The sequence below is a fragment of the Poecilia reticulata genome, chromosome 7 (genome assembly GCF_904066995.2).
Source record: "Poecilia reticulata chromosome 7, P_reticulata-male-v2, whole genome shotgun sequence".
In the NCBI taxonomy this organism is placed as follows: Eukaryota; Metazoa; Chordata; class Actinopteri; order Cyprinodontiformes; family Poeciliidae; genus Poecilia; species Poecilia reticulata.
The window spans coordinates 17,936,662-17,955,507 of NC_088836.1; the positions used below are offsets into that span (position 1 = coordinate 17,936,662).

Below are 18,846 nucleotides of genomic sequence, written 5' to 3' on the forward strand. Positions count from 1 at the left end.
GGAGAAAGAGCCCAAAAAGTTCAAATGCTGCTCAAGAGGTTTCTGCAGCCGGTTCGACCTAAAGTCTGCTAACGAGAGAATTTTCAGTGCCGCACATGCTTGAAAGGATAAGATTAAGGAATAATGTAATGGGGAGAACAGGAAGGGAGGATGATGGCAGGGGGGCAGAAGGAAAAGTGTGTGACGAATGTTGAAACGGCTCCAGAGAATAGCACGGTGGGAGTCAATGGGAGGAAAGCAGGGGCGATTCTTATGCGCATCAAACACCCCCGTCACACCCCGCTGTTAGGAATCCAAGACTTGGAGTTTGCCGTTAAAATTGCATGTGTACATGTGTGTGTTGGCACATAGGTAGGGTTGATTTAAAGGGGCTTCGATGCAAAGCTTTCAAGGCTTCCAAAGATCTTTTTTGTAAACTGCAGAGTTTAATTTACCCCCTATATATGAACTCAGCATGTTCTCTGAATGCAGCATAGCCGTAAGAGAGTGTAAAACAGTGAGCGCAAGCTTAAAGAGAGGGTATAACATGTGTATGCGTGTGTGTGCGTGTGTGTGTATAGTGGGCTTGGGTAGGGAAGGATATGTTTTACTTTGGGAACCAAACCTTTAGAAACAGAACTTGATCCTAAATAAACTACGAGAAGCACAAGTCTCACACTGAAAACAAGATTTAGGTCAAAATAAAAAAAGTCAGAATGAAATCGCACTGGAAGTTCTGATCACAAACCTCAAGAGATGCAATCCAGTTTTCATCAAATCTGTGCAAACTTTTAGAATAAGCTCTCCAATGTATTGGTAGTTCTTTGAAAATAAGAAGCATCTTTACTAGCCAAGTTTAGGAAACAAACAAGGAATCTGACTTTGGTTCTACTTTACTTGCAATGAAGACATTTCAAACATAAATATATAAAAAGGCAACATGAAAACTATGTTTTTAAAATTTTGTTTAGAGTAAATAAGTCATTTAGAGTGATGGACTGACTTAACACTTGTGTTTTTGGACTATGGGAGGAAGCCGGAGTACCTGGAGAGAATCCACGAGGAGAACTTGCAAACTCCATGCAGAAAGTGAGCAGGCAGGTTTTTGAAACCAGGACCTTCTTATGCAAGAGAGAGGAATGGCAGAAAGCTATTGGTAAAGTGTGAATTCCCCAATCAGAATTTCTTTGTTGAGCTCTTCATGACATGTTCCCCTCAGAGAAGACTCAAACAAAAAGGTTTGTTGACTGAATGATGTCAGGTCCATTGGTTCATATCTAAGCTTGTTGGTTTAGTGTCATGTTCACTGCCGGCTGTTGTTTTCAGGTCATAGTACCCTTTCCTCTCCCGCTGTAGGTCAAGTGTGATTCCATCGAAAGGAAGGAAAATAACACAAATCAAAAACAGTTCCAGGAAGATGAAGATTTGTCTCTATCCTTCAAGGAAAAGGGTCGGGTTTACTCATCGGCCAAAAGCTGTGACATTCTGACCTCTGTAAAATGAAAGAGATGAACTCACTTGCCAACACTGTCCCATGCAGTTCTTTTCTTTTGCATAGATTGTTGACACCGAAACACATCCTTCTGAACTTTGTGGGGGTCCTGGACCTCCTCTCCCCAACACACACACCCTCTGCCTCCCAAAAACTCAAGATGTCCTTGAGTTCTCTAGCGCTTTTCAAAACCCTGCCATGAGAGGAAGCCAGGGATTATGGGGGATTATGCCATAGCGTCCCCATAAGGATTTACCACGGCTCAGCATGAGCGATGAAGAAGGGGGTACCTAAGCAACAGTCCCTAGGACTCAAATGGAAAAAAAAAAAACTAAACAAAACAAAAAAAACACACTTTTTTCTTTTTTGGCAGAGAACAGGCAGGCAGGTAAAGTAAAATAAAATAATAAAAAAAGAAAAAAGAAAAAAAAACGCATTCTACCATGACAAAATATTTTTGCACAGAGCTTTGAGAAGGAATACGAAGTGCTGTCCAAATATCTTTATGCACATTACTTTTTTCTTGTAGCCAAAATTTCCTCCAAAGTTTTCTTGCCTTCCAAATAAAATTGTGAGAATAGTTTTAAATGCAGTTCCCAAGCTGCAGTCCAGAACACGTGTTTGTTGCTCAACAGCTCGTTTCACAATCATAAGATGGAATGTGGTCAAACTAAATACATCCCGGGAGTACAAGTCGCGTCTTCTTCCATCTACTTACAGAAGATAACGTGGACATTAATATTTCGGTAGGAAAAAGGAAACACATCTGATAATAAATTCTCAGATTTCATGCAATGAATAATATAGCACAAAACTAACTCTTAAAAAAGGTCAAATACAGCCCCAAAATCAGTGTGTGACATATTCTGTTATTTCTCATTTAAATAAAAATAAAGTTAAAGACAATGACATTACAATGTCTTATGAAGCATTTAAACAGTTTGAGATACTGTGAGAAAGTTAATTCATCAAAGGAAAATATTCACAATCTCTTTCCACTCTTCTCAGTTATTGATGACTCAGCACATTATCTCTACCGCTCAGTGACTTTAAAAAAAACACTCAAACAATAAATGCAAAACTTGTCTTGTCTCAGCACAATAAATGTTATCAGAAAAGTTGTCAGAGGAAGGTCCTTTTCTCTAGAAAACAAAACAAAACATGGCATTACGTGTTGGACTTGGAAAATTGCAAGAAACAACCCAAAAAAGCTGCTTTTCACCCCAGAGTAACTTTCTGGTGCATCAGAACGATAGGATCGTAGATTCCAACAATTTCAGTGTGTTCTAGAACCGATGGTGCATTTTTAAACCTCAGAAGCTCAGATGTGGGAACAATGTCACACTCAATTCGAGCGTGACTGGGAACTGGGAAGATCCAGCTTCTGAATCCTCAGAGAGTCCAGCGCAAATGAGAGAACCGGGGTTTTACTTAAACTGGGTTTCACAACAGGACAACTTCATATACGTACATAATAAAACTGCAAAATGCTCCGAGGTTTACTGAAACAAATGTCTGCCAATGGCAAACGGCGGTAAAGAATTTAGAGTACACACAACTCTATTAGGTCCTCCTCTTTAGGTACATATGTTTTCTTTGCATAGTCGTGGCCAAAAGTGGTTCTACTGGTATTGAATCATTAGGTGCGTTTAGTCTTCGCAAACTTCTTTTAATGACATGGTGTACAATAACATGCACAATTGTTCTTTTGGGGACATATTCAACTAATTTTAAGCACTAGTAAGAACCAGACTTTTTTATGTCCTGAAATATAAAACCTTGGAATTATCGGAGAGCCGTCTTATATTTCACCTTGCCTATTTGTCTGTTTGTGAAGACAAAGGGTCAGATCCATTAGGTGAAACTCTCATACAGAATCCACTAGAGTGACTTAATATGCCTGAGAATCCACTGGCACCCCCTACAATGAGCTTAAAGTGAGGGAGAGGGATTTTTTTATCTGTTATTTATCCATTAATTCACTAGCAAGTGACTTGAAATAAAATGTATTTTTCAAGGGTTATCCAGGTTACCATCCATGACCTGTTGAACCTACAACTCGGTTATTTGTCCATTGATGGACAAATGAATAGATTATCGTGAACATCCCTCTGAATCCCCACATCTTAATCTTCATTAAATCACCAACAGTGTTTCAGAAAATGGCCGAGTGTATGTGCGAATGCGTGTGTCTGTGTGTGCCGCTGTAGCAGACAAACAGATTAATGTCATTAGTGTTTGTCAAAGACCTCCTGCTGCTATAGCTGGAGCTGGTTACATCATCGCTGAAAAAAAAAAAAGTCTGACAGATGAACGGTAGAGTTAAATGCACACTCAGCATTTTTATATGAGCTACATATGGTGACATTATCATGCTGCAAAAGTGCTACTTTCATGCTTAGCCAGTTTAAAATGAACTCGCTTTATATGGAAGGCAGGGTGCCATAGTTGGTGACAAAGAAATCTCCATATGACTTTGTTTATACGCGCAAGTGATGATGTGAGACTCCTTTAATCGGCTAATAAAAAAAATTTAAAAAGCTTTTAGTGTATCTGTGCGTGTGTGTGTGTGTGTGTGTGTTCTTCATGGGTGTTCGCTCTACTGTTTGGGTCCACACGTGCTGGAACAAAGGCAACGCGGTCTTCCCCATTGAGTCGAGTTCTTTTAGCAATGACAGCAAAAGTAATTGATTACACGCCACACTGAGCAGACAGAGCCAATAGAGTGGCACACAGAGGCAGAGAGTTCCCAGAGAGGAGCAGGTATACGACACATAACCCATCTTTACCCCCCTGAACCACATCCCAGTCTGCCTCTCATCAACATTTCATGCAAACCGTACTACCTCTGACAGACAGTTGCACACAAGCATGGAAATCAGTTTGCCATAAACAAAATGACAGCCTTTTCTTAAATAGAGATGACAGAAGATGTTAGAAAGAGTTATGGTTGGGAGTTTGATCTCACTATGTGAAACGTCAGCTTCAGCTTAAAGAAATCAAAGCACGTGTAGCCTTTATTTTAAATGTGATTTAGATTTGATTACTGGCCTATGTCGTAACGGCACAGTCTGATTACAACCTTAGTTATAATAACATTCAGAGTGTGGGAGTGGGCTGTGCTGTTTTTGTAATGGAGGTGGTCTGTAACTTGACTGCGGAAGGAGTCAAAGTTCAAAGATCACAGATGAGAGAAAACCTACATGAAAGTCACACTGTGAGCAGGTTTGCAGCAAGTCTCTCACCAGCTTATTACCAGTGAAACCATTAAACTTATAACGGTGTCCGAGAGGAGAGTCTTGCTAGTTTGGCCAGTAGGTGGGGTCAGAGTATCGACCTCACCGTTGTGTTTGTGTAGGAACACACTTTGTTCCTACACAAACACAACCGCATGTGCATGTAACACAAGTTTAATGGAATCAATGATCTTAGAACACTAAAGGTAAGATTTAAACATAACCAAGACAAAAAGTTACTCAACTAAAAAAAGCTTGAACGTTTAATTCAATCATATTTGGTCACAAGGCCAAAATAACCTGCCGATGATGTCTAAACTTATTCCAGGCACCACTATTTTCAGAACACGTCAGTTGAAGACTAAAAAACAAAACAAAAAAAGCTTACTTCTGTTTCACTTCTCTATACAGTGCAGCACTGACACATAACATAAACCAGCTCAGTTCTGCTATTTCTACGAAGTACTGTATGTGGCACCGCATGCACACACTTCACCAACCAGACTCTGCTTCAGGGAGTCGTGTTTGTGTCTCTGAATGTGAATGTGTATGTTTGTCCTGCTCCACAACAAATGCTCTCATAATTCAGGCACTTAGTGCAGTGAACCGACCTGTCTTGCTCCCTGGTGTCGGGGATGAGTGCTCTTCCATCCATGAGCTAAAGCGTCTGCAGCTATCGGGGCAGAAAATTAGCCACACGCTCATGGTATATTTGACCTTTGGATGTGTGTATGTAAAGCCTCTGATCAACATTCGAACAACAACAATTGTAAATCAATAGTGTTTGTTACAACCAAGTGGATTTCAGTGGGTGTGGTGTGTGTTGGGTGATGACCCCACCAGTAGGTGGTCTGTATTTTTTGCTCTTCGGGCTCAAGGCCGACATCAGTGGCATATGACACACCTGGACCTACAGAGAGTAGCTCCTGGTATCACTGGGACTCCTCTAAGCAGTGGGGAAATCTCTCAGGTTGCCTTTGAAATTTTGGTGGAAATGTTGTTTTTGTGTGCTTCATACACTCCCACAGACCATTCCACTTATTCATTTGTGATGACCTAATGTGCCATGTTATTTTTTCCTATATTTATTTAAGTATTTGAGTCAGGCTGTTGCAAGTGGAGGTTTAACCAGAACATAAACATGCCGTCATCTCACAGTGGAAGCAATAATCACTAAATCTTGCAGCTTCTCAAAAAATATACACAAAAAAATTTGCAAAAATAAGCAAAATATCATCACCTATGGCTATTTCAAAACCACCTTCACCCACATAAGAGATTTTTTTTAAATGGTAATTTCGGTGATTATTCTTTGTGACATTACACTGAAATTTCCGTTAATGAATGAGGTACATTAAAAACAGAGAACGCCCAGTCTCGTCCCTACAAAACAGCTCAGGCTCCTGCTCGAGGCAGTACAAATGATCTGTATCTTAGTCCTTGACTAAACTTAACTAAACAGATGGTTCGTGAACCATCTGTGATTTTACATCTACCACACCCCTAACAAGCCATGCTACAAACAATTTGCAGGAGCACTGAAACAAAATTACATGCATGGTTTGCAAAACTGAATCACAGACAATTAATGTTATCTTGTTCATTAAACAAACCTGTGTTTTCCTGTGGAATTAAGGTTTTTACCCTTTCTATTATCCTCTTTCAAAACATTATTCCTCCATAAACACACAGCCATGAACTTATAATGGATCATTTTGTTCACATCTAAGGGTTGATTAGGTAAGCTTGTACCTCGGTGTGCTTTTAGAGAATGTTACTGGGACTGAAACCAAAAGGTTGTGGTGTTTAACTCAGCTGAGCAATTTGGGTGGCTACGTGTTGAGCAATTCCAGATTTCTCTTTTATCTGGCTTGAGGTCTGTGTTACCATCCAAATGCATTCAGTGCCTAATTTGCATACAGAATTTTTTGTGCCATCTTCAACTGCATTAGATTCTACCGATCGATGTATTAGACAGATTAGATGAGCATTGGAGGATCGTATTGCTCTTCCTGAAATAATAAAAATGCTTCACCGGTATGTTGTCTTAAGTTCTGATTCACTCTGGAGACCAAATGTTGACAACTTTTCTTCATAAAGTCTAAAATAGTTATTCTTTTTGTTTGTTCACATTTACTCTGTCTTAATAAGAAAGCTTCCCTTGCACTTACATATTTTCTGACTTTTAAGCATTTCCTTTTACAAAAGCTCCGCATTCATAATGGATACTTTGTGAACACAATGTAACATTTTTTTTTTAAACATAATATTCTTCAAGTTCCCAGACATAAACAAAGGAATCTTGTAATACTCTACCCTGTCAATGTTTCCCGGTAAAAATGACTCGTATGTGAATAAGAGTGCGTGACGGACTGTGGAGGTTCCTGGATCCAGATGGAGGAAGAATTTGTCTTAAGTTGAGGTCCTGACTTCAAAAAAAGAAAAGAAACTAATAACTGGTAGAAGGAATCGTGACTCAGGCTGTGTGTGAGAGGGGTCTGTGCGGAGTCCGGTCATGTTATAGTCACAGTAAGTTTACCTCTGCATGTGAGTGTGAGTCATGTCTTAACTTTAGTGAGTCATGGTGAGTACTAAGTCAAATCAAAGCTCTGTTTATTGACAAACTCACATAATTTGCCCTCCATATAATTTCCCTTTCAACACAAAGCGAGAAGGTATGAATTACCCTGACAAAGAAATGAATTATGCATTGAGGGAAATCCTATGTATAATATATACCGAGATGAGATGTGGAAGAGTACGGTGACCTGTGTACGATGCTGCTGGTGTCTGAATGCATGATGAAGCAGGATATGCAATAAATTATGCGCAAATGGAGAGGATTCAACAGGAATGCACCCAGACAATTTGTCAGGGAGGAGGGACCTCATCAGGGAACGGGGGAACGGCAGCACCAGTCTGCCCTCTAGTGGGAAACATATATGAGTTAAGGCACAAAATTAGGACACTATTTAGCTCTTTATGTGCGGTTTTACAAGACAAACTTCAAGCAATAAAATGCATAAACTACTAACCAAACAGCATTCAGAAGTGGATGTTTTTGTGGTAAAACATGCAAAAAAAGTTACAACTTTGGGAAATTGCTCAGATTCCCAACTCTATTTTGACTTTAATAAATGCCAGTTGTATAAATATGTAATGTACTTGCAATAATATTGCACTTTAGACCAAAGATGAGTACCCTCTAAGCGAATCTATGACAATCTCAGTCATAAATTTCCCTTAAACAGAACAAAAAGAGAGATAAAAGTAGATGTGTTTTCCTTTCGTCTCCCGGCCTGTCAATCTGTTTATAACGCTGTTTGACATTTCTCTGTCCAAAACTCTTTTTCTTTCCCTTGTAGAACATTGGCCTAGTGGTTTGGCCTCCTCAAAGAAACTTTGTATAACCTTATTGGTGACCTGCAACAAAGCACCTCTACAGGGGTTTAAACTATGTGTGTTGCAACTGTTTTTACTGTGACTGGGGGTGCATTTTTGTGATTACCGTGGAGATGTTGAGTTGTGGCCTGAAAGGGGCTTTTTTTTTTCCCAGTTTGCTTGGACGAACTCTGACTGCAGCTGACAAACACGCAGCCAGAATCCAAGCTCACAATGAGATATTGTGTTTTTGTTCGGCGTCCTCAGAGTCGGTCACTGAAACATGACTCTGCTTCTAAAGTCGTGTGAAAAAATGCAGAATCGTACATTTTGAGCAAGTACTGAAAGATCACCGAGGGAGCACAGCTTAGATCATTTTCAGCAGATCTCCTAAAACTATACTGTCTTTATTCGGTAGTGACTAGAAGTGCAGGCTTAATGGTGGAGTAGAAGTTTGCAAGTTGTGGGTTTAAAACCCAGCCTTTCTATGAAGTTTGTATGTTTTACCTGCAACTGTGTGGGTTCTCTTTGGATAGTTTGGCTTCTTCAGTCCAGTGGTTACTTTTAATTGTTCTCAGGAGTAAAAGTGTGTGTGTGTGTGTGTGTGTGTGTGTGTGTGTGTGTGTGTGTGTGTGTGTGTGTGTGTGTGTGTGTGTGTGTGTGTGTGTGTGTGCTTGTTTGTTTGTTCTGTGTGTCTGTGTGTTGTCCTGGGATGGACTGAAGATCTCTCCAGTGTTTTCTGCTGTCTCTTGAATGGAGAACGAATGGGTGGTTTATTAAAAAGTGACTGAAATTTGATTTTTTTTTTGACTGGCTTTGATTGGTGGAGAACTCAAAAAGCGGATCTTTTCTCTGAACAGCAAACACACCATGAACAAGCTAACATGTCACACCAGTCTTCATGGTGAAACTTGAATCTGCAGGGAAAATATTCACAGTTTATCCAGAATCTTTTTTTTTCTATAAAGGGATGCTAGCCAATTACTCAGACTGCTACAACACATAACTAGACTTTATTTAATGGTGCTGGTCATTCCTTCACCATTTGAAACTTTTTGATGTTTCAGACCAACTATTTCTGGAACAGAATATCAAATCATACATTTCATCATTAGTAGTCAAAGGAGAAAACTTAAGTAGTAGCCGCCAGGCAGGCGCAATGTATTACAGTATAGTTATTTTGTTTTACGCTTTCAAGCTCTTAACTTCTGTCTATTGTAGGAGACGTGAGGCATAGAAACGTTGGCAGACTTGCCTCTGATTGGTGCAGTATTGATGGAGATATTATTCTTATATGTGTTCCAACCAAAGCAGCTATCATGGTGATTTATCCTCTTGTGACCTATTCTAGTGATTAGGCTCTGAAAAAATGTTCACTTTTTCAGGTCACAATGTTATGGTAGTCAACATCCAGACCGACAAATGAATACAACTGAATCTTGTTTGAGATTAAATCAGGACATATTTATCCGACTGTGGATGTGAATTAGTTACCAGTTTGCTAAAGATTTCTATGTTCTAGCTTGTTCAGCAGGTTGCTCCGTGTGGAAGCCTGTTAGCAACCCCAGCCAGCTCAATAATGGGAGGATCTCTCCATGGGGCCATGGAAATGGTGACAACATTCCCTGATGCTGCCAGAGGGCTGCTCTCAAATTTGAGCAGGGGAAACATCTGACATGAAAAACAAGCAAGAGAGGGTGGTGGGACTGTGATTTGTTACAGGAACTACATGGTCCTGCTTCATTATTTATGGTCAAAACAAAGAGGTGCGGTTAGAAACGGGCTTTTAAAACTAAAGAGCAAACACTCACCCGTTCTCTAAGTCGTCAATATCGTCGTCATCGTCATCATCGTCGTCATCGCAATCGTCTTCGTAGTCGTCGTTCGGATTCTTTCCCCCAAGATCGCTGTCACTGAGGTAATCTCCCTTCAGGAGAGATGGATCCGAATCCTCCAAGTCTTCTATGAGGTGGATACGTGAGTTCTGGCTGAGGCGGAGGGGAACGTCAGATGGGGCGCTTCCCGTGGATGGGGCGTCGCCAGCCTGCAGACGGGGGCTTGCTTGGCCGTGGCGCCACGACAGAGGAGAGGAGCGGTTGGAGAGGCTAGAGATTGAGAAGGCTGCGGCTTCATCGCTGTCATAGTTTATGGTCCCCTCCACACAGCTGCTGGATGGGAGACAAGCGAAAAGGTCAAAAAGTTGATTAATTTACTCATCTGTCCTGATGAGAGCTCAGCATCCCAACACATCGTGAGTACACAACCTTGATTGGCTGATGTTTTGTCAGGTAATGTATTTGTACTGTGGACATGAAGTCCTCTGTGGAACTGAGATGATGGAGATCTTTTATTTGGATCCCCACTAGCCATTGTTGTAACAATGGCTACTATGATATTGCTGAAACTCTCTGTATTTAAAAATAAACATCTTCCACCTACCAGAGACTCATGATTTCTTCCCGTTGCGGAGGATGTATCCCCTTCTCATCCAAACCTCACTATAAGATGCTTTGTATTGGCTTTAAAAGGCTTAGGGATTATTCTGCTGTGCATATGTGTTTGCTTTGAGCTCACCTTAGAATAATTCCACACGCAGAGGCATAATGAACAGGTTTTTGTTGCCGTTTTCCTGTCAGCAAACATGCCTTCATATGGCTCAACACTGAGTGTGATAACTGCACACCGTGTCACAATCATTTTATGCCAGGAAACATTTTGTATGTGTCCACAAACATGAGCATCAGTAAAAACTCACTGTGTGCCAAAGCAGTATGGCACAGCACATCACTACTTAGTGCCTGGTCTGAGAATGATGAGAATTAGCATATTAAAAGTTACAAGCGCTCACGCTGTGTCACGGCATTTGCATTTGCCCGCTGCATTAAAATTTATCTCGCCTGCAGGATACAGAAACGTCCTCGTAAAAAATACTGTAAAACATTTCTGAATGAAAGGCCACATGGCTAAACAGAAGCAACGATTCTCTTGTTGGAATGGGTTTTAAAAGCCTTTTTTGTGTGTTACATGGTTATGAAATAGAAGGTAAATGATGTGAAATGCACTAATTAGCTTTTCGGGGGAATCCTTTTGTTTAATAAATACAAATCTCCAGTTCACACAGGATATATGACATCCTATTTGCACATGAAACTTTCGGAGGCAGACTTTGGGTCTTAAAGCAAAGTCGGTATTTGCTGACTAAAGGTTATCACAGTGCAATAAAAATATGAACAGTAGAGGAAATGTATTCCAGCAGGGAACCATCTGCTGAGCTGCTCTACACGTGGAGTGCTCCCGCTGAGGGACAGGGAAAGGATGCATACTGGAGGAATGCAAAGACGAACGGATGGAAGGGAAGCTCTGAAGGACAAGGACACATTAAACACTGAAACTGGCACAGGAGCCAATGGAAGGAAAAGGACGTCCCGACACACTTAAATTCAATCAGTCCAAGGATCGACGCTTGTCGAGATACAACTCTTTCAACCGTTCAAAGGAAAGACTAGCTTTGAGGTCATTTTTTAATTAATTATATTTTGCAACAACAATTCAAACAAGACTCACTGCAAGATGAGGGTGACAGACTGACTGCTGTAGGTCAAATGGGGAAATTTATATTGATCTGCGTTTCCCACAGGCTGCTCACCACCTTATGCAACACTATGGTTGAAATGTCAAAGTTCTGGTGTGTGCGTTTCATTTTTAGCATTCTTTTCCCATTAGTTTGTGCATCTGCACGTGTGTGCGAGTGCGTGTGTTCTGGGGTTTTTGAGCGGCTGACCTGTGGCTGAGCTGAACCCCTCTCAGGCTGGTCATGGTTTCCTCCAGGTTCTGACGAAGGTCCAGCACATTTTGCACCGTCCTTTTCCTTTGAGACTCTGGATCTGCAAGGGTGCAAAACTCCCAATTACATGTATGAAGAGGATGAGTGACATAACACCAAATATGACAGAATATGACATCCTTATTCAGCCTAAGGGAACACCTTGAACAGACAGTGACATGTTTAATACGTGTGCCTTGTAGCCAAAACTCTCAGGTAGCTCTATGGGTAATAATGGTTCTCATTCCCTTGAATCTTTTGCACATTTTGTCACATTATAACAAACATTACCAACACAGAGTAGTGTAATATTATTATTATTGTGAAGTTGAACTGTTCATGTAAAATATGCTTCATAATGTAAAATGTGAAAACATTCAGACTTGATTAACACTTTTTCCAGCAGTGTGAACAGGTATTTTTCTAAACAGGAGCAGAGCAAAAATAAACAAATCATGAAACAGATTAAAAAGATAGAAGAAAAACCTTAGCCCATATCAGTTCCAACCAAACAGTTTTGTCATCTGCCTGGATGGATGTATGGATTTCACTTTCCCTGAACAGTCTGAGCATTCTGCCACTTCTATCCATGGTGGACTAAACCAAAATCTATCCTGAAATAGCCTCAGTAGCAGACACACTGGATTCTGTGCCACCCCTTTTAAATCGGTTGCAATCTGCTCAAACAGAACCACATAGATTAATGATTTACAGTAACATGAGGGAGTGGGTGAGCCTGTCCTCAAACTGGCCGCAAGCAGGGATGGATTAGATGAAAATAATATAGGTGAAAAAAACAAAAAAACACATAGAGCCATTAAAATAACAAAACGCTATGACACAGTTCTAAAGCAAAAGCTCTAATGTTCAGATATAACTTTTGTTTTCTTTCAAGAAAGATTGTTATGACTGTTTCTAGATTTTAATACTATCACAAAAGCATATCTTTTAGGTAGGAACTAATCAGGACACCTGTGCTGCATCGTTTAACCTTCACCCCTGCTTGCCTCAACTCTCCAGAGTATGTTTATGTGAAATGAGATGGTGGAAACAGAAGTGTTATGAGGGTCAGATACAGGGCTGTCTGTTTATCCCTGAGGTTGAGTTCAATAGACTATTAGTCCAAGCCAGCTGACTCCCAAACCTGCACAACAAAACCTATTACTTAGCCACAGGAAAATGCCACATTTTCCTGTGGCTAAGTAATAGTAACAAAATAAATAAGGGGTCCCTTTAAGGCCGTCATCTCCCCATTCTTAGAAAATATTTTAAAGCATCGATTTTCATTTTCCATATTTTTACGTCGGTAATTTATTTCTAATGTCAGCTAGCTACTAAGCTAGCTAACTGGAGTCAAGCTTCTTCTTAGCTGCATGATCGATGTTTGAAAAAAGATCGCACCAAACTCAAAGGCGATAAAGATTTATTTTGAGGCTACAACTCCAAAACAGGAAAATGTTTTGCCTAATGAATGTTAAATAACACTCCTGCGAAGAAGCCCAGATGGTTAATGAGGAGGAGAAGAGTAAGAGGTCATCCTAATGAGAGAGGAGGGAGAATAACGAGGTGCTGGAAGTGTCAATCTCAACAACAGCTGCACACTTACCCGATGGACACATTTGTATATGAATAGTTAGTTGGCCTCCTGTCTTTCAAAGATACAGACAATCTAATAGATACTTGGACCAAATGTAACTGGATTGATTTGTCCTCAAAAAAAAAAAGTGACAAATAAAATTGATCAGGCTGCACATCAAGAACAAAACGAACACGATGACTTTGTAATCCAAACGTGCAACTCAAATACACACACACCACAGACACCAGATGACCGAAAACATAAAAACTCCCAAAATTTTTATTTTTTTTTTTCCAGATGGGAAAGTGGGGATGTGACAAAGACTCGTACCGTGAAAATTCAGGCCATAAAAGCAGAACCAAACAAAAAAAAAACTCTTCACGGCTTAAGGACGTTCAGATTTGATAATGTGATCACATTGAGATTAATCTGGAACAAAGCGTCTGAAACGCACGCAAACGCAGACAAAGCGTGACACACGCATGTGGGCTTTAATTGTGCGATTCTAATTACCCTAAATAGGAGCTTTGTTTAACAATGCTGTCAAATTGATTAGCTATGGTCTGCGTTATTGTGTGTGATCCTCCGTGTAGACGTACGAGTGGGTTTGTGATTACATGTCTGTGAGACTCTTCCTGTCCCGCCCGTGCTCTGGTCCCGGTGGCCCCAGCTGGCATGTAAAGCGAGGTGGGGAGGGTGCTAGTGAGAGAATTAGGGATGCAAATATCCCTGTCAAATCCTAGCAGCTCCCCTGGGGTGCAGATGATTTATACTGATCTGGTTTAAACTGAGTTTCTCTCTGCTGTGTGGAAGTATTTCTGTGCCCGTCTGCATGTGCTGGCACAATGTTTCCACCCGTCTCTTCTGGATTCATACACATATACAAGACGAAGCTCCACAGAGGCTCTAAGAAACCTGCTAAGGTGCCTTTCTTAATGGACAACTCAGACTGTTGAATTGAGAGTCAGCATGTTGGAGTGAGAGTGCCCTTGTAAGTGCAGGCAGGTTCTCCAGGGCTGTCTGTGCATCCTAATGGAAGAATGCTTTCAAGGCAAAAGAGAAAACAAAAATAAATAAATAAACTCAAGTGGCATTTGAAGAGACTTGTCTCACTTTTACTTGGAAGTACATCAGCCTGTTTTATTTGAATTATTTCTATTTGGACAACATTTAATTTGTCTGCAATACCAACTGTCAGGTAACACGACTCGTGACGTGAGGAAGATTTTGTTTTCTTTTGCTTTTCAATGAAGACAGAAGCAATGCTTCAACAGGAATGAGTACCAAGTTATTTACTAGCTTTCTTTGATTTTTAATAGCATGCGCCAATGCCGGGCAGACTTCAGAAAAAATATTACAAGAAAAATATTTTCTTTATCAACTTTATTGGAAATAATGGGAGACATTCTGCTGTATTTATTTTTTGAGGGAATTTTTTTTTTGTCTGTGAACAAAAAACTTTTTTTTCCAGCATTATCAGGTAAAGGAAAAATACATAGAAAGTCTTATTAAATGTCTGGAATACTCAACAAAATGAGAAATAACACTAGCGAAATTCTCTGTGTTGCTCACATTTTGATGTGCCACTTTGATGATGAGTTCTTTATTTTATATGGATGTATGACATTAGTTAATCTGTATAAACAAATTTCATAAAACACCAGAAGGACATGTCTGTGTTTCTTTTGACGTCCACTTTAACTTCAGTTTTTAACATGGTTGTACTCTTCATTGTAGTCTGCTGTGTTTGAAACAAAGGGTACATGTATCCCTTGGTACGTTGTGCACTGTCACATATTGTACAAATACATGGCTGCGCATTAATGAATCTAGGTTCACAATAATGTTTTCAAAAACTGGCTGAGGAAAAATGGCAGCATGGCTCTCAGGCTAGTGTTATATGCTAGCAACAGCAGGTATTGGAAGCTGGGTTTTTCAGGAAACCTGATCCCATTTATTACAAAATGCCTTGATCAGGACATTCCAACTGAAGATGTTGTGTCATTTGTGAAGCAGATGGGAATAAAAAAAAGAGGTGAAGTACTTCATTTTGTGGCTAGCAGAAAGAGCATGTGGGAAAGTAAAAGCGAGAAAATGCCTACTTAGCTTCCTCTGGTTTGACTCGAATCTCCTCTCCATTAGAAACAAACTCCCCAAAGATGTACTAATGGCTTCTGTCCTTGTGAAACTCATCTTTTTTTCTTTTTTTTTAAAGTGGCATGACATTTTCTTACCTGTGCAAGAACATGTGTGTGTGTATGTATGCGTGCGTGTGTGTGCGGGTGTGTGTGGGTGTGGGTGTGTGTCCCTCGTCAGAAAGATATTATTTTTTGTTGAATATGAATGAAAGGATGAGTAATGGCCCCCATTTCTATTCTTTCCCTCCTTCCCTCCGGAGGTTATCTGTCCATGTCCTGTCTGCGTGTGTGTGTGCACATATGTTAGAGTCACAGCAGCTCCGTCCTCAGGCCACAGCAGCACTTACTGCATGATAGATGGCTGCAGCTCAGCTTCGCTCTGCAGCACCTGCACCTCCTTCCACATACTTTTTTACATTTTTCACAAGGGAAGTGAGAGTTTGTGAGCTACAAAAACAGGCATTACAGTATTCCACTCCAGTGACACACAACAACTGGTGTGTTATTTCTGTTTCAAAATGATAGCAAACAGCTATGATGCATTCATTAATTATGTTTTTTTTCTTGTACGACAAAACCATAGCTAAAATATTCCTGCTTCCTGCTTTTCTGTTTGTTTTGTCTCTGCCTAGCACTGCAGCTGTCAGCTGACCTCAGACAGCTTGCAAAACAGGAAGCATTACAAAATACAGCGATTCCTGCTCATCTGGAGGGGAGTAGCAAACACACACTGACTGCACATCGACGCACGGAAACGCACACTGACGTTCCTCTGCTAAACCAAGATGTAGAAACAGGATATTGGAGCATTTGATGATATCCTCTGATATCCAACAAGACCAGCTAATGAGTGCATCAGGACAAACAGCAGCATCTGTGTGCATTAAATTTAAACAGTTGTTAGCCATAAATGATGCAGAGGTCTTGCCATGACAGAAGGTTTAAGCGTGTACATGGCCAAGAGAAGGACAGTATACTAGTGACCCAGTGAATGTGGAATCCATTTAAAATTGGAAATCCTTATCCAGGAGCCTTCGAAGCACAGCTGCAGAGTTTTGGGCAGTTATAATTGAGACATCCCGATCACAAATCTGAATGTGGATTAAAAAAAAGAAACAAATCCACAAGTTAAACCTTCAAATCTAAATCTCCTCAGGCCAGGTTGTGCTGCTGCCAAAACCTAGCTCTCCAAATGTGGACACAAACACAAGCATATATACTTAAAATACACTTGGCATATCTCCTTAGCTACAGCTCTATCTGCTTAAAACCCACTGTGCTATCCGCTTATGGGAAGGGGTAAGATAAGGAGGCTTTAAATGACTTAAGACAAGTTTACTTTCATGAAATGACGATAAGGATCTTACCAAACTCTGCCCGAAAGCACTTCTCATTTCTGAACGATCTCAAAAAGCAACACATCAGCCCCTGGTGTGAATAATTTCAAGAACAGATGAGAACGAAGTCCAGAGTTGTAAAATCAATTATATGCTTTTGGGACACCAACAAATCACAATAATAGCCACTGTTTGTAAACGAACAAAAGACAGAACAATGGTTAACAGTGAAGCAAAAAAAAAAAAAAATACTTTGAGTAAATCAACATGTCATCCTTAGATCACAAAAAAAAACATAGAATGGCAGCTATTCTATGCCTCATTTGTCTTAGCTAAGGTCAGCCTTAAAGAATTAAGAGTGAGTGGGCAAAAAATGGCATCCTTGAACAAATTCCAAGACCAAAACCATTGGGGACCAGAGATCATAAAGGCCCCTCTCACATTTCCCAAAAACCATTGTGACAATTGACATGACTTTTGAGAAAATATTCTCTGGACTGATTAGACTAAACCGGAACATTCAGGTCTGTACCAAATACCAAACAGTATTTCAAAATAAAATGCCCATTAGTCCCCATTAGTTTTTAGAATGATAGTCCAGGGTTGTTTTGGTGCTTCAGGATCAGGTTAACTCTTTTCAAGCCATAGAACCACAAATTCTGCTGTCTATTAAAAAGCTCTGAAGGTAATTACATATATTCAGCCATCAACAAAAGATTTCAAGCGTCAGTATTCTTAGCTTGTTCACCAGGGCAGTGATCCAGAGAACTGCATGAGTAAATCTAACCCAATCCAACCCATTCTAAACATAAATCAAAATACAGGTTTTGAGCGTGGCTTAAGTCAAGGTCTGGATATAAATCTGAGGCTATTTATGATTGAACACCTCCCTATTAGAAATCAATTTTGTTCACCTCTTTTTTTTTTTAGAAGAGTAGCCAAAAATCATCCTGCATTAAAAGCTCACTGCCAGTTAATGCAAACACTTTGTGGCAACCGTTGCTTCAAAGGATGGTACTGTCGGGTTAGGAACAAGACATTTTTTAACATAAGGCCATGTCGATTTGGATAGTGTTACAACAAAAGAGATTATCATCACCATCTACATTTATCCATAAGCTAGTTTTTTTGTTTTTTCTCCAAGCACATCCATGCACAATGCTTACATACTAAATAACCTGACCGGCTCAGGCAGAGCAAAATGTGTGGCAATGCTTGGGTGTGTTTTTGTTCAAGAGGGTTCCTTCCTGTGGAACTATTTTTCACAATGCTCTTCAAGCAGCTGCAGCTTTCCTCGCACATGTCAGACACACAGCCTGCACTCGCCTCGACTCTTAACGAGGTGGTGGGTCACACAGGGGAAGTGATGACAACAAGTCAGTGTCTCTACTAAAGTGTTACAGATGCACATACTAAACAAGGGAACAAAATGATTGGATAAATATTTGATTTGGAGAAACTATCTCTAAACATGTTATAACAGGTGCCAGAGCAGATGTAGATCGCACAGTGGCTATTTTTGGATCTGCATACATTCATTTCTGCCCAAAATTACATTTTTTTTTTTATTATTCATATTTTTTCCATTAGACTACAACTTTGAAGAAATGTAGAGAAACATCATTAACTGACTGAAAAAAAAAGAAACGCTGACTTTGTTGTCCTTTTCTTTATAACTAATTTGGTAGTGTCACAATCTATTGGAAAAAAACATTTTAATTAACTTTCATCTTCGGGGCTGATGTCTTGAGATGTTTCAATGTTTTCACATGATGTTCCTTCCTGATGTTATCTATTTTGTAAAGTCCCTTTCTTCCACATAACACGGATCCGCAGAGATTTATTTTAATTCTTCAATATAAAATATCTCGTGCTTGGTTA

General features: G+C 40.1%; 1 protein-coding gene across 15 annotated transcripts in view; it reads right to left on the minus strand.

The window, feature by feature from the left end:
• nav1a (neuron navigator 1a) overlaps positions 1-18,846 on the minus strand; it is a 95,933-nt gene that overhangs the window by 40,514 nt on the left and 36,573 nt on the right. For 10 of the 15 annotated variants that reach the window (XM_081609023.1, XM_081609021.1, XM_081609022.1 and 7 more), the window contains 2 exons: positions 11,870-11,972; positions 9,900-10,256 (listed from right to left, as the gene is read on the minus strand). In XM_081609023.1, coding sequence (XP_081465149.1) covers positions 9,900-10,256; positions 11,870-11,972 — 460 coding nt within the window. The remainder of the gene's footprint in view (positions 1-9,899; positions 10,257-11,869; positions 11,973-18,846) is intronic. The other 5 variants (XM_081609033.1, XM_081609034.1, XM_081609032.1 and 2 more) reach the window with 1 other exon arrangement.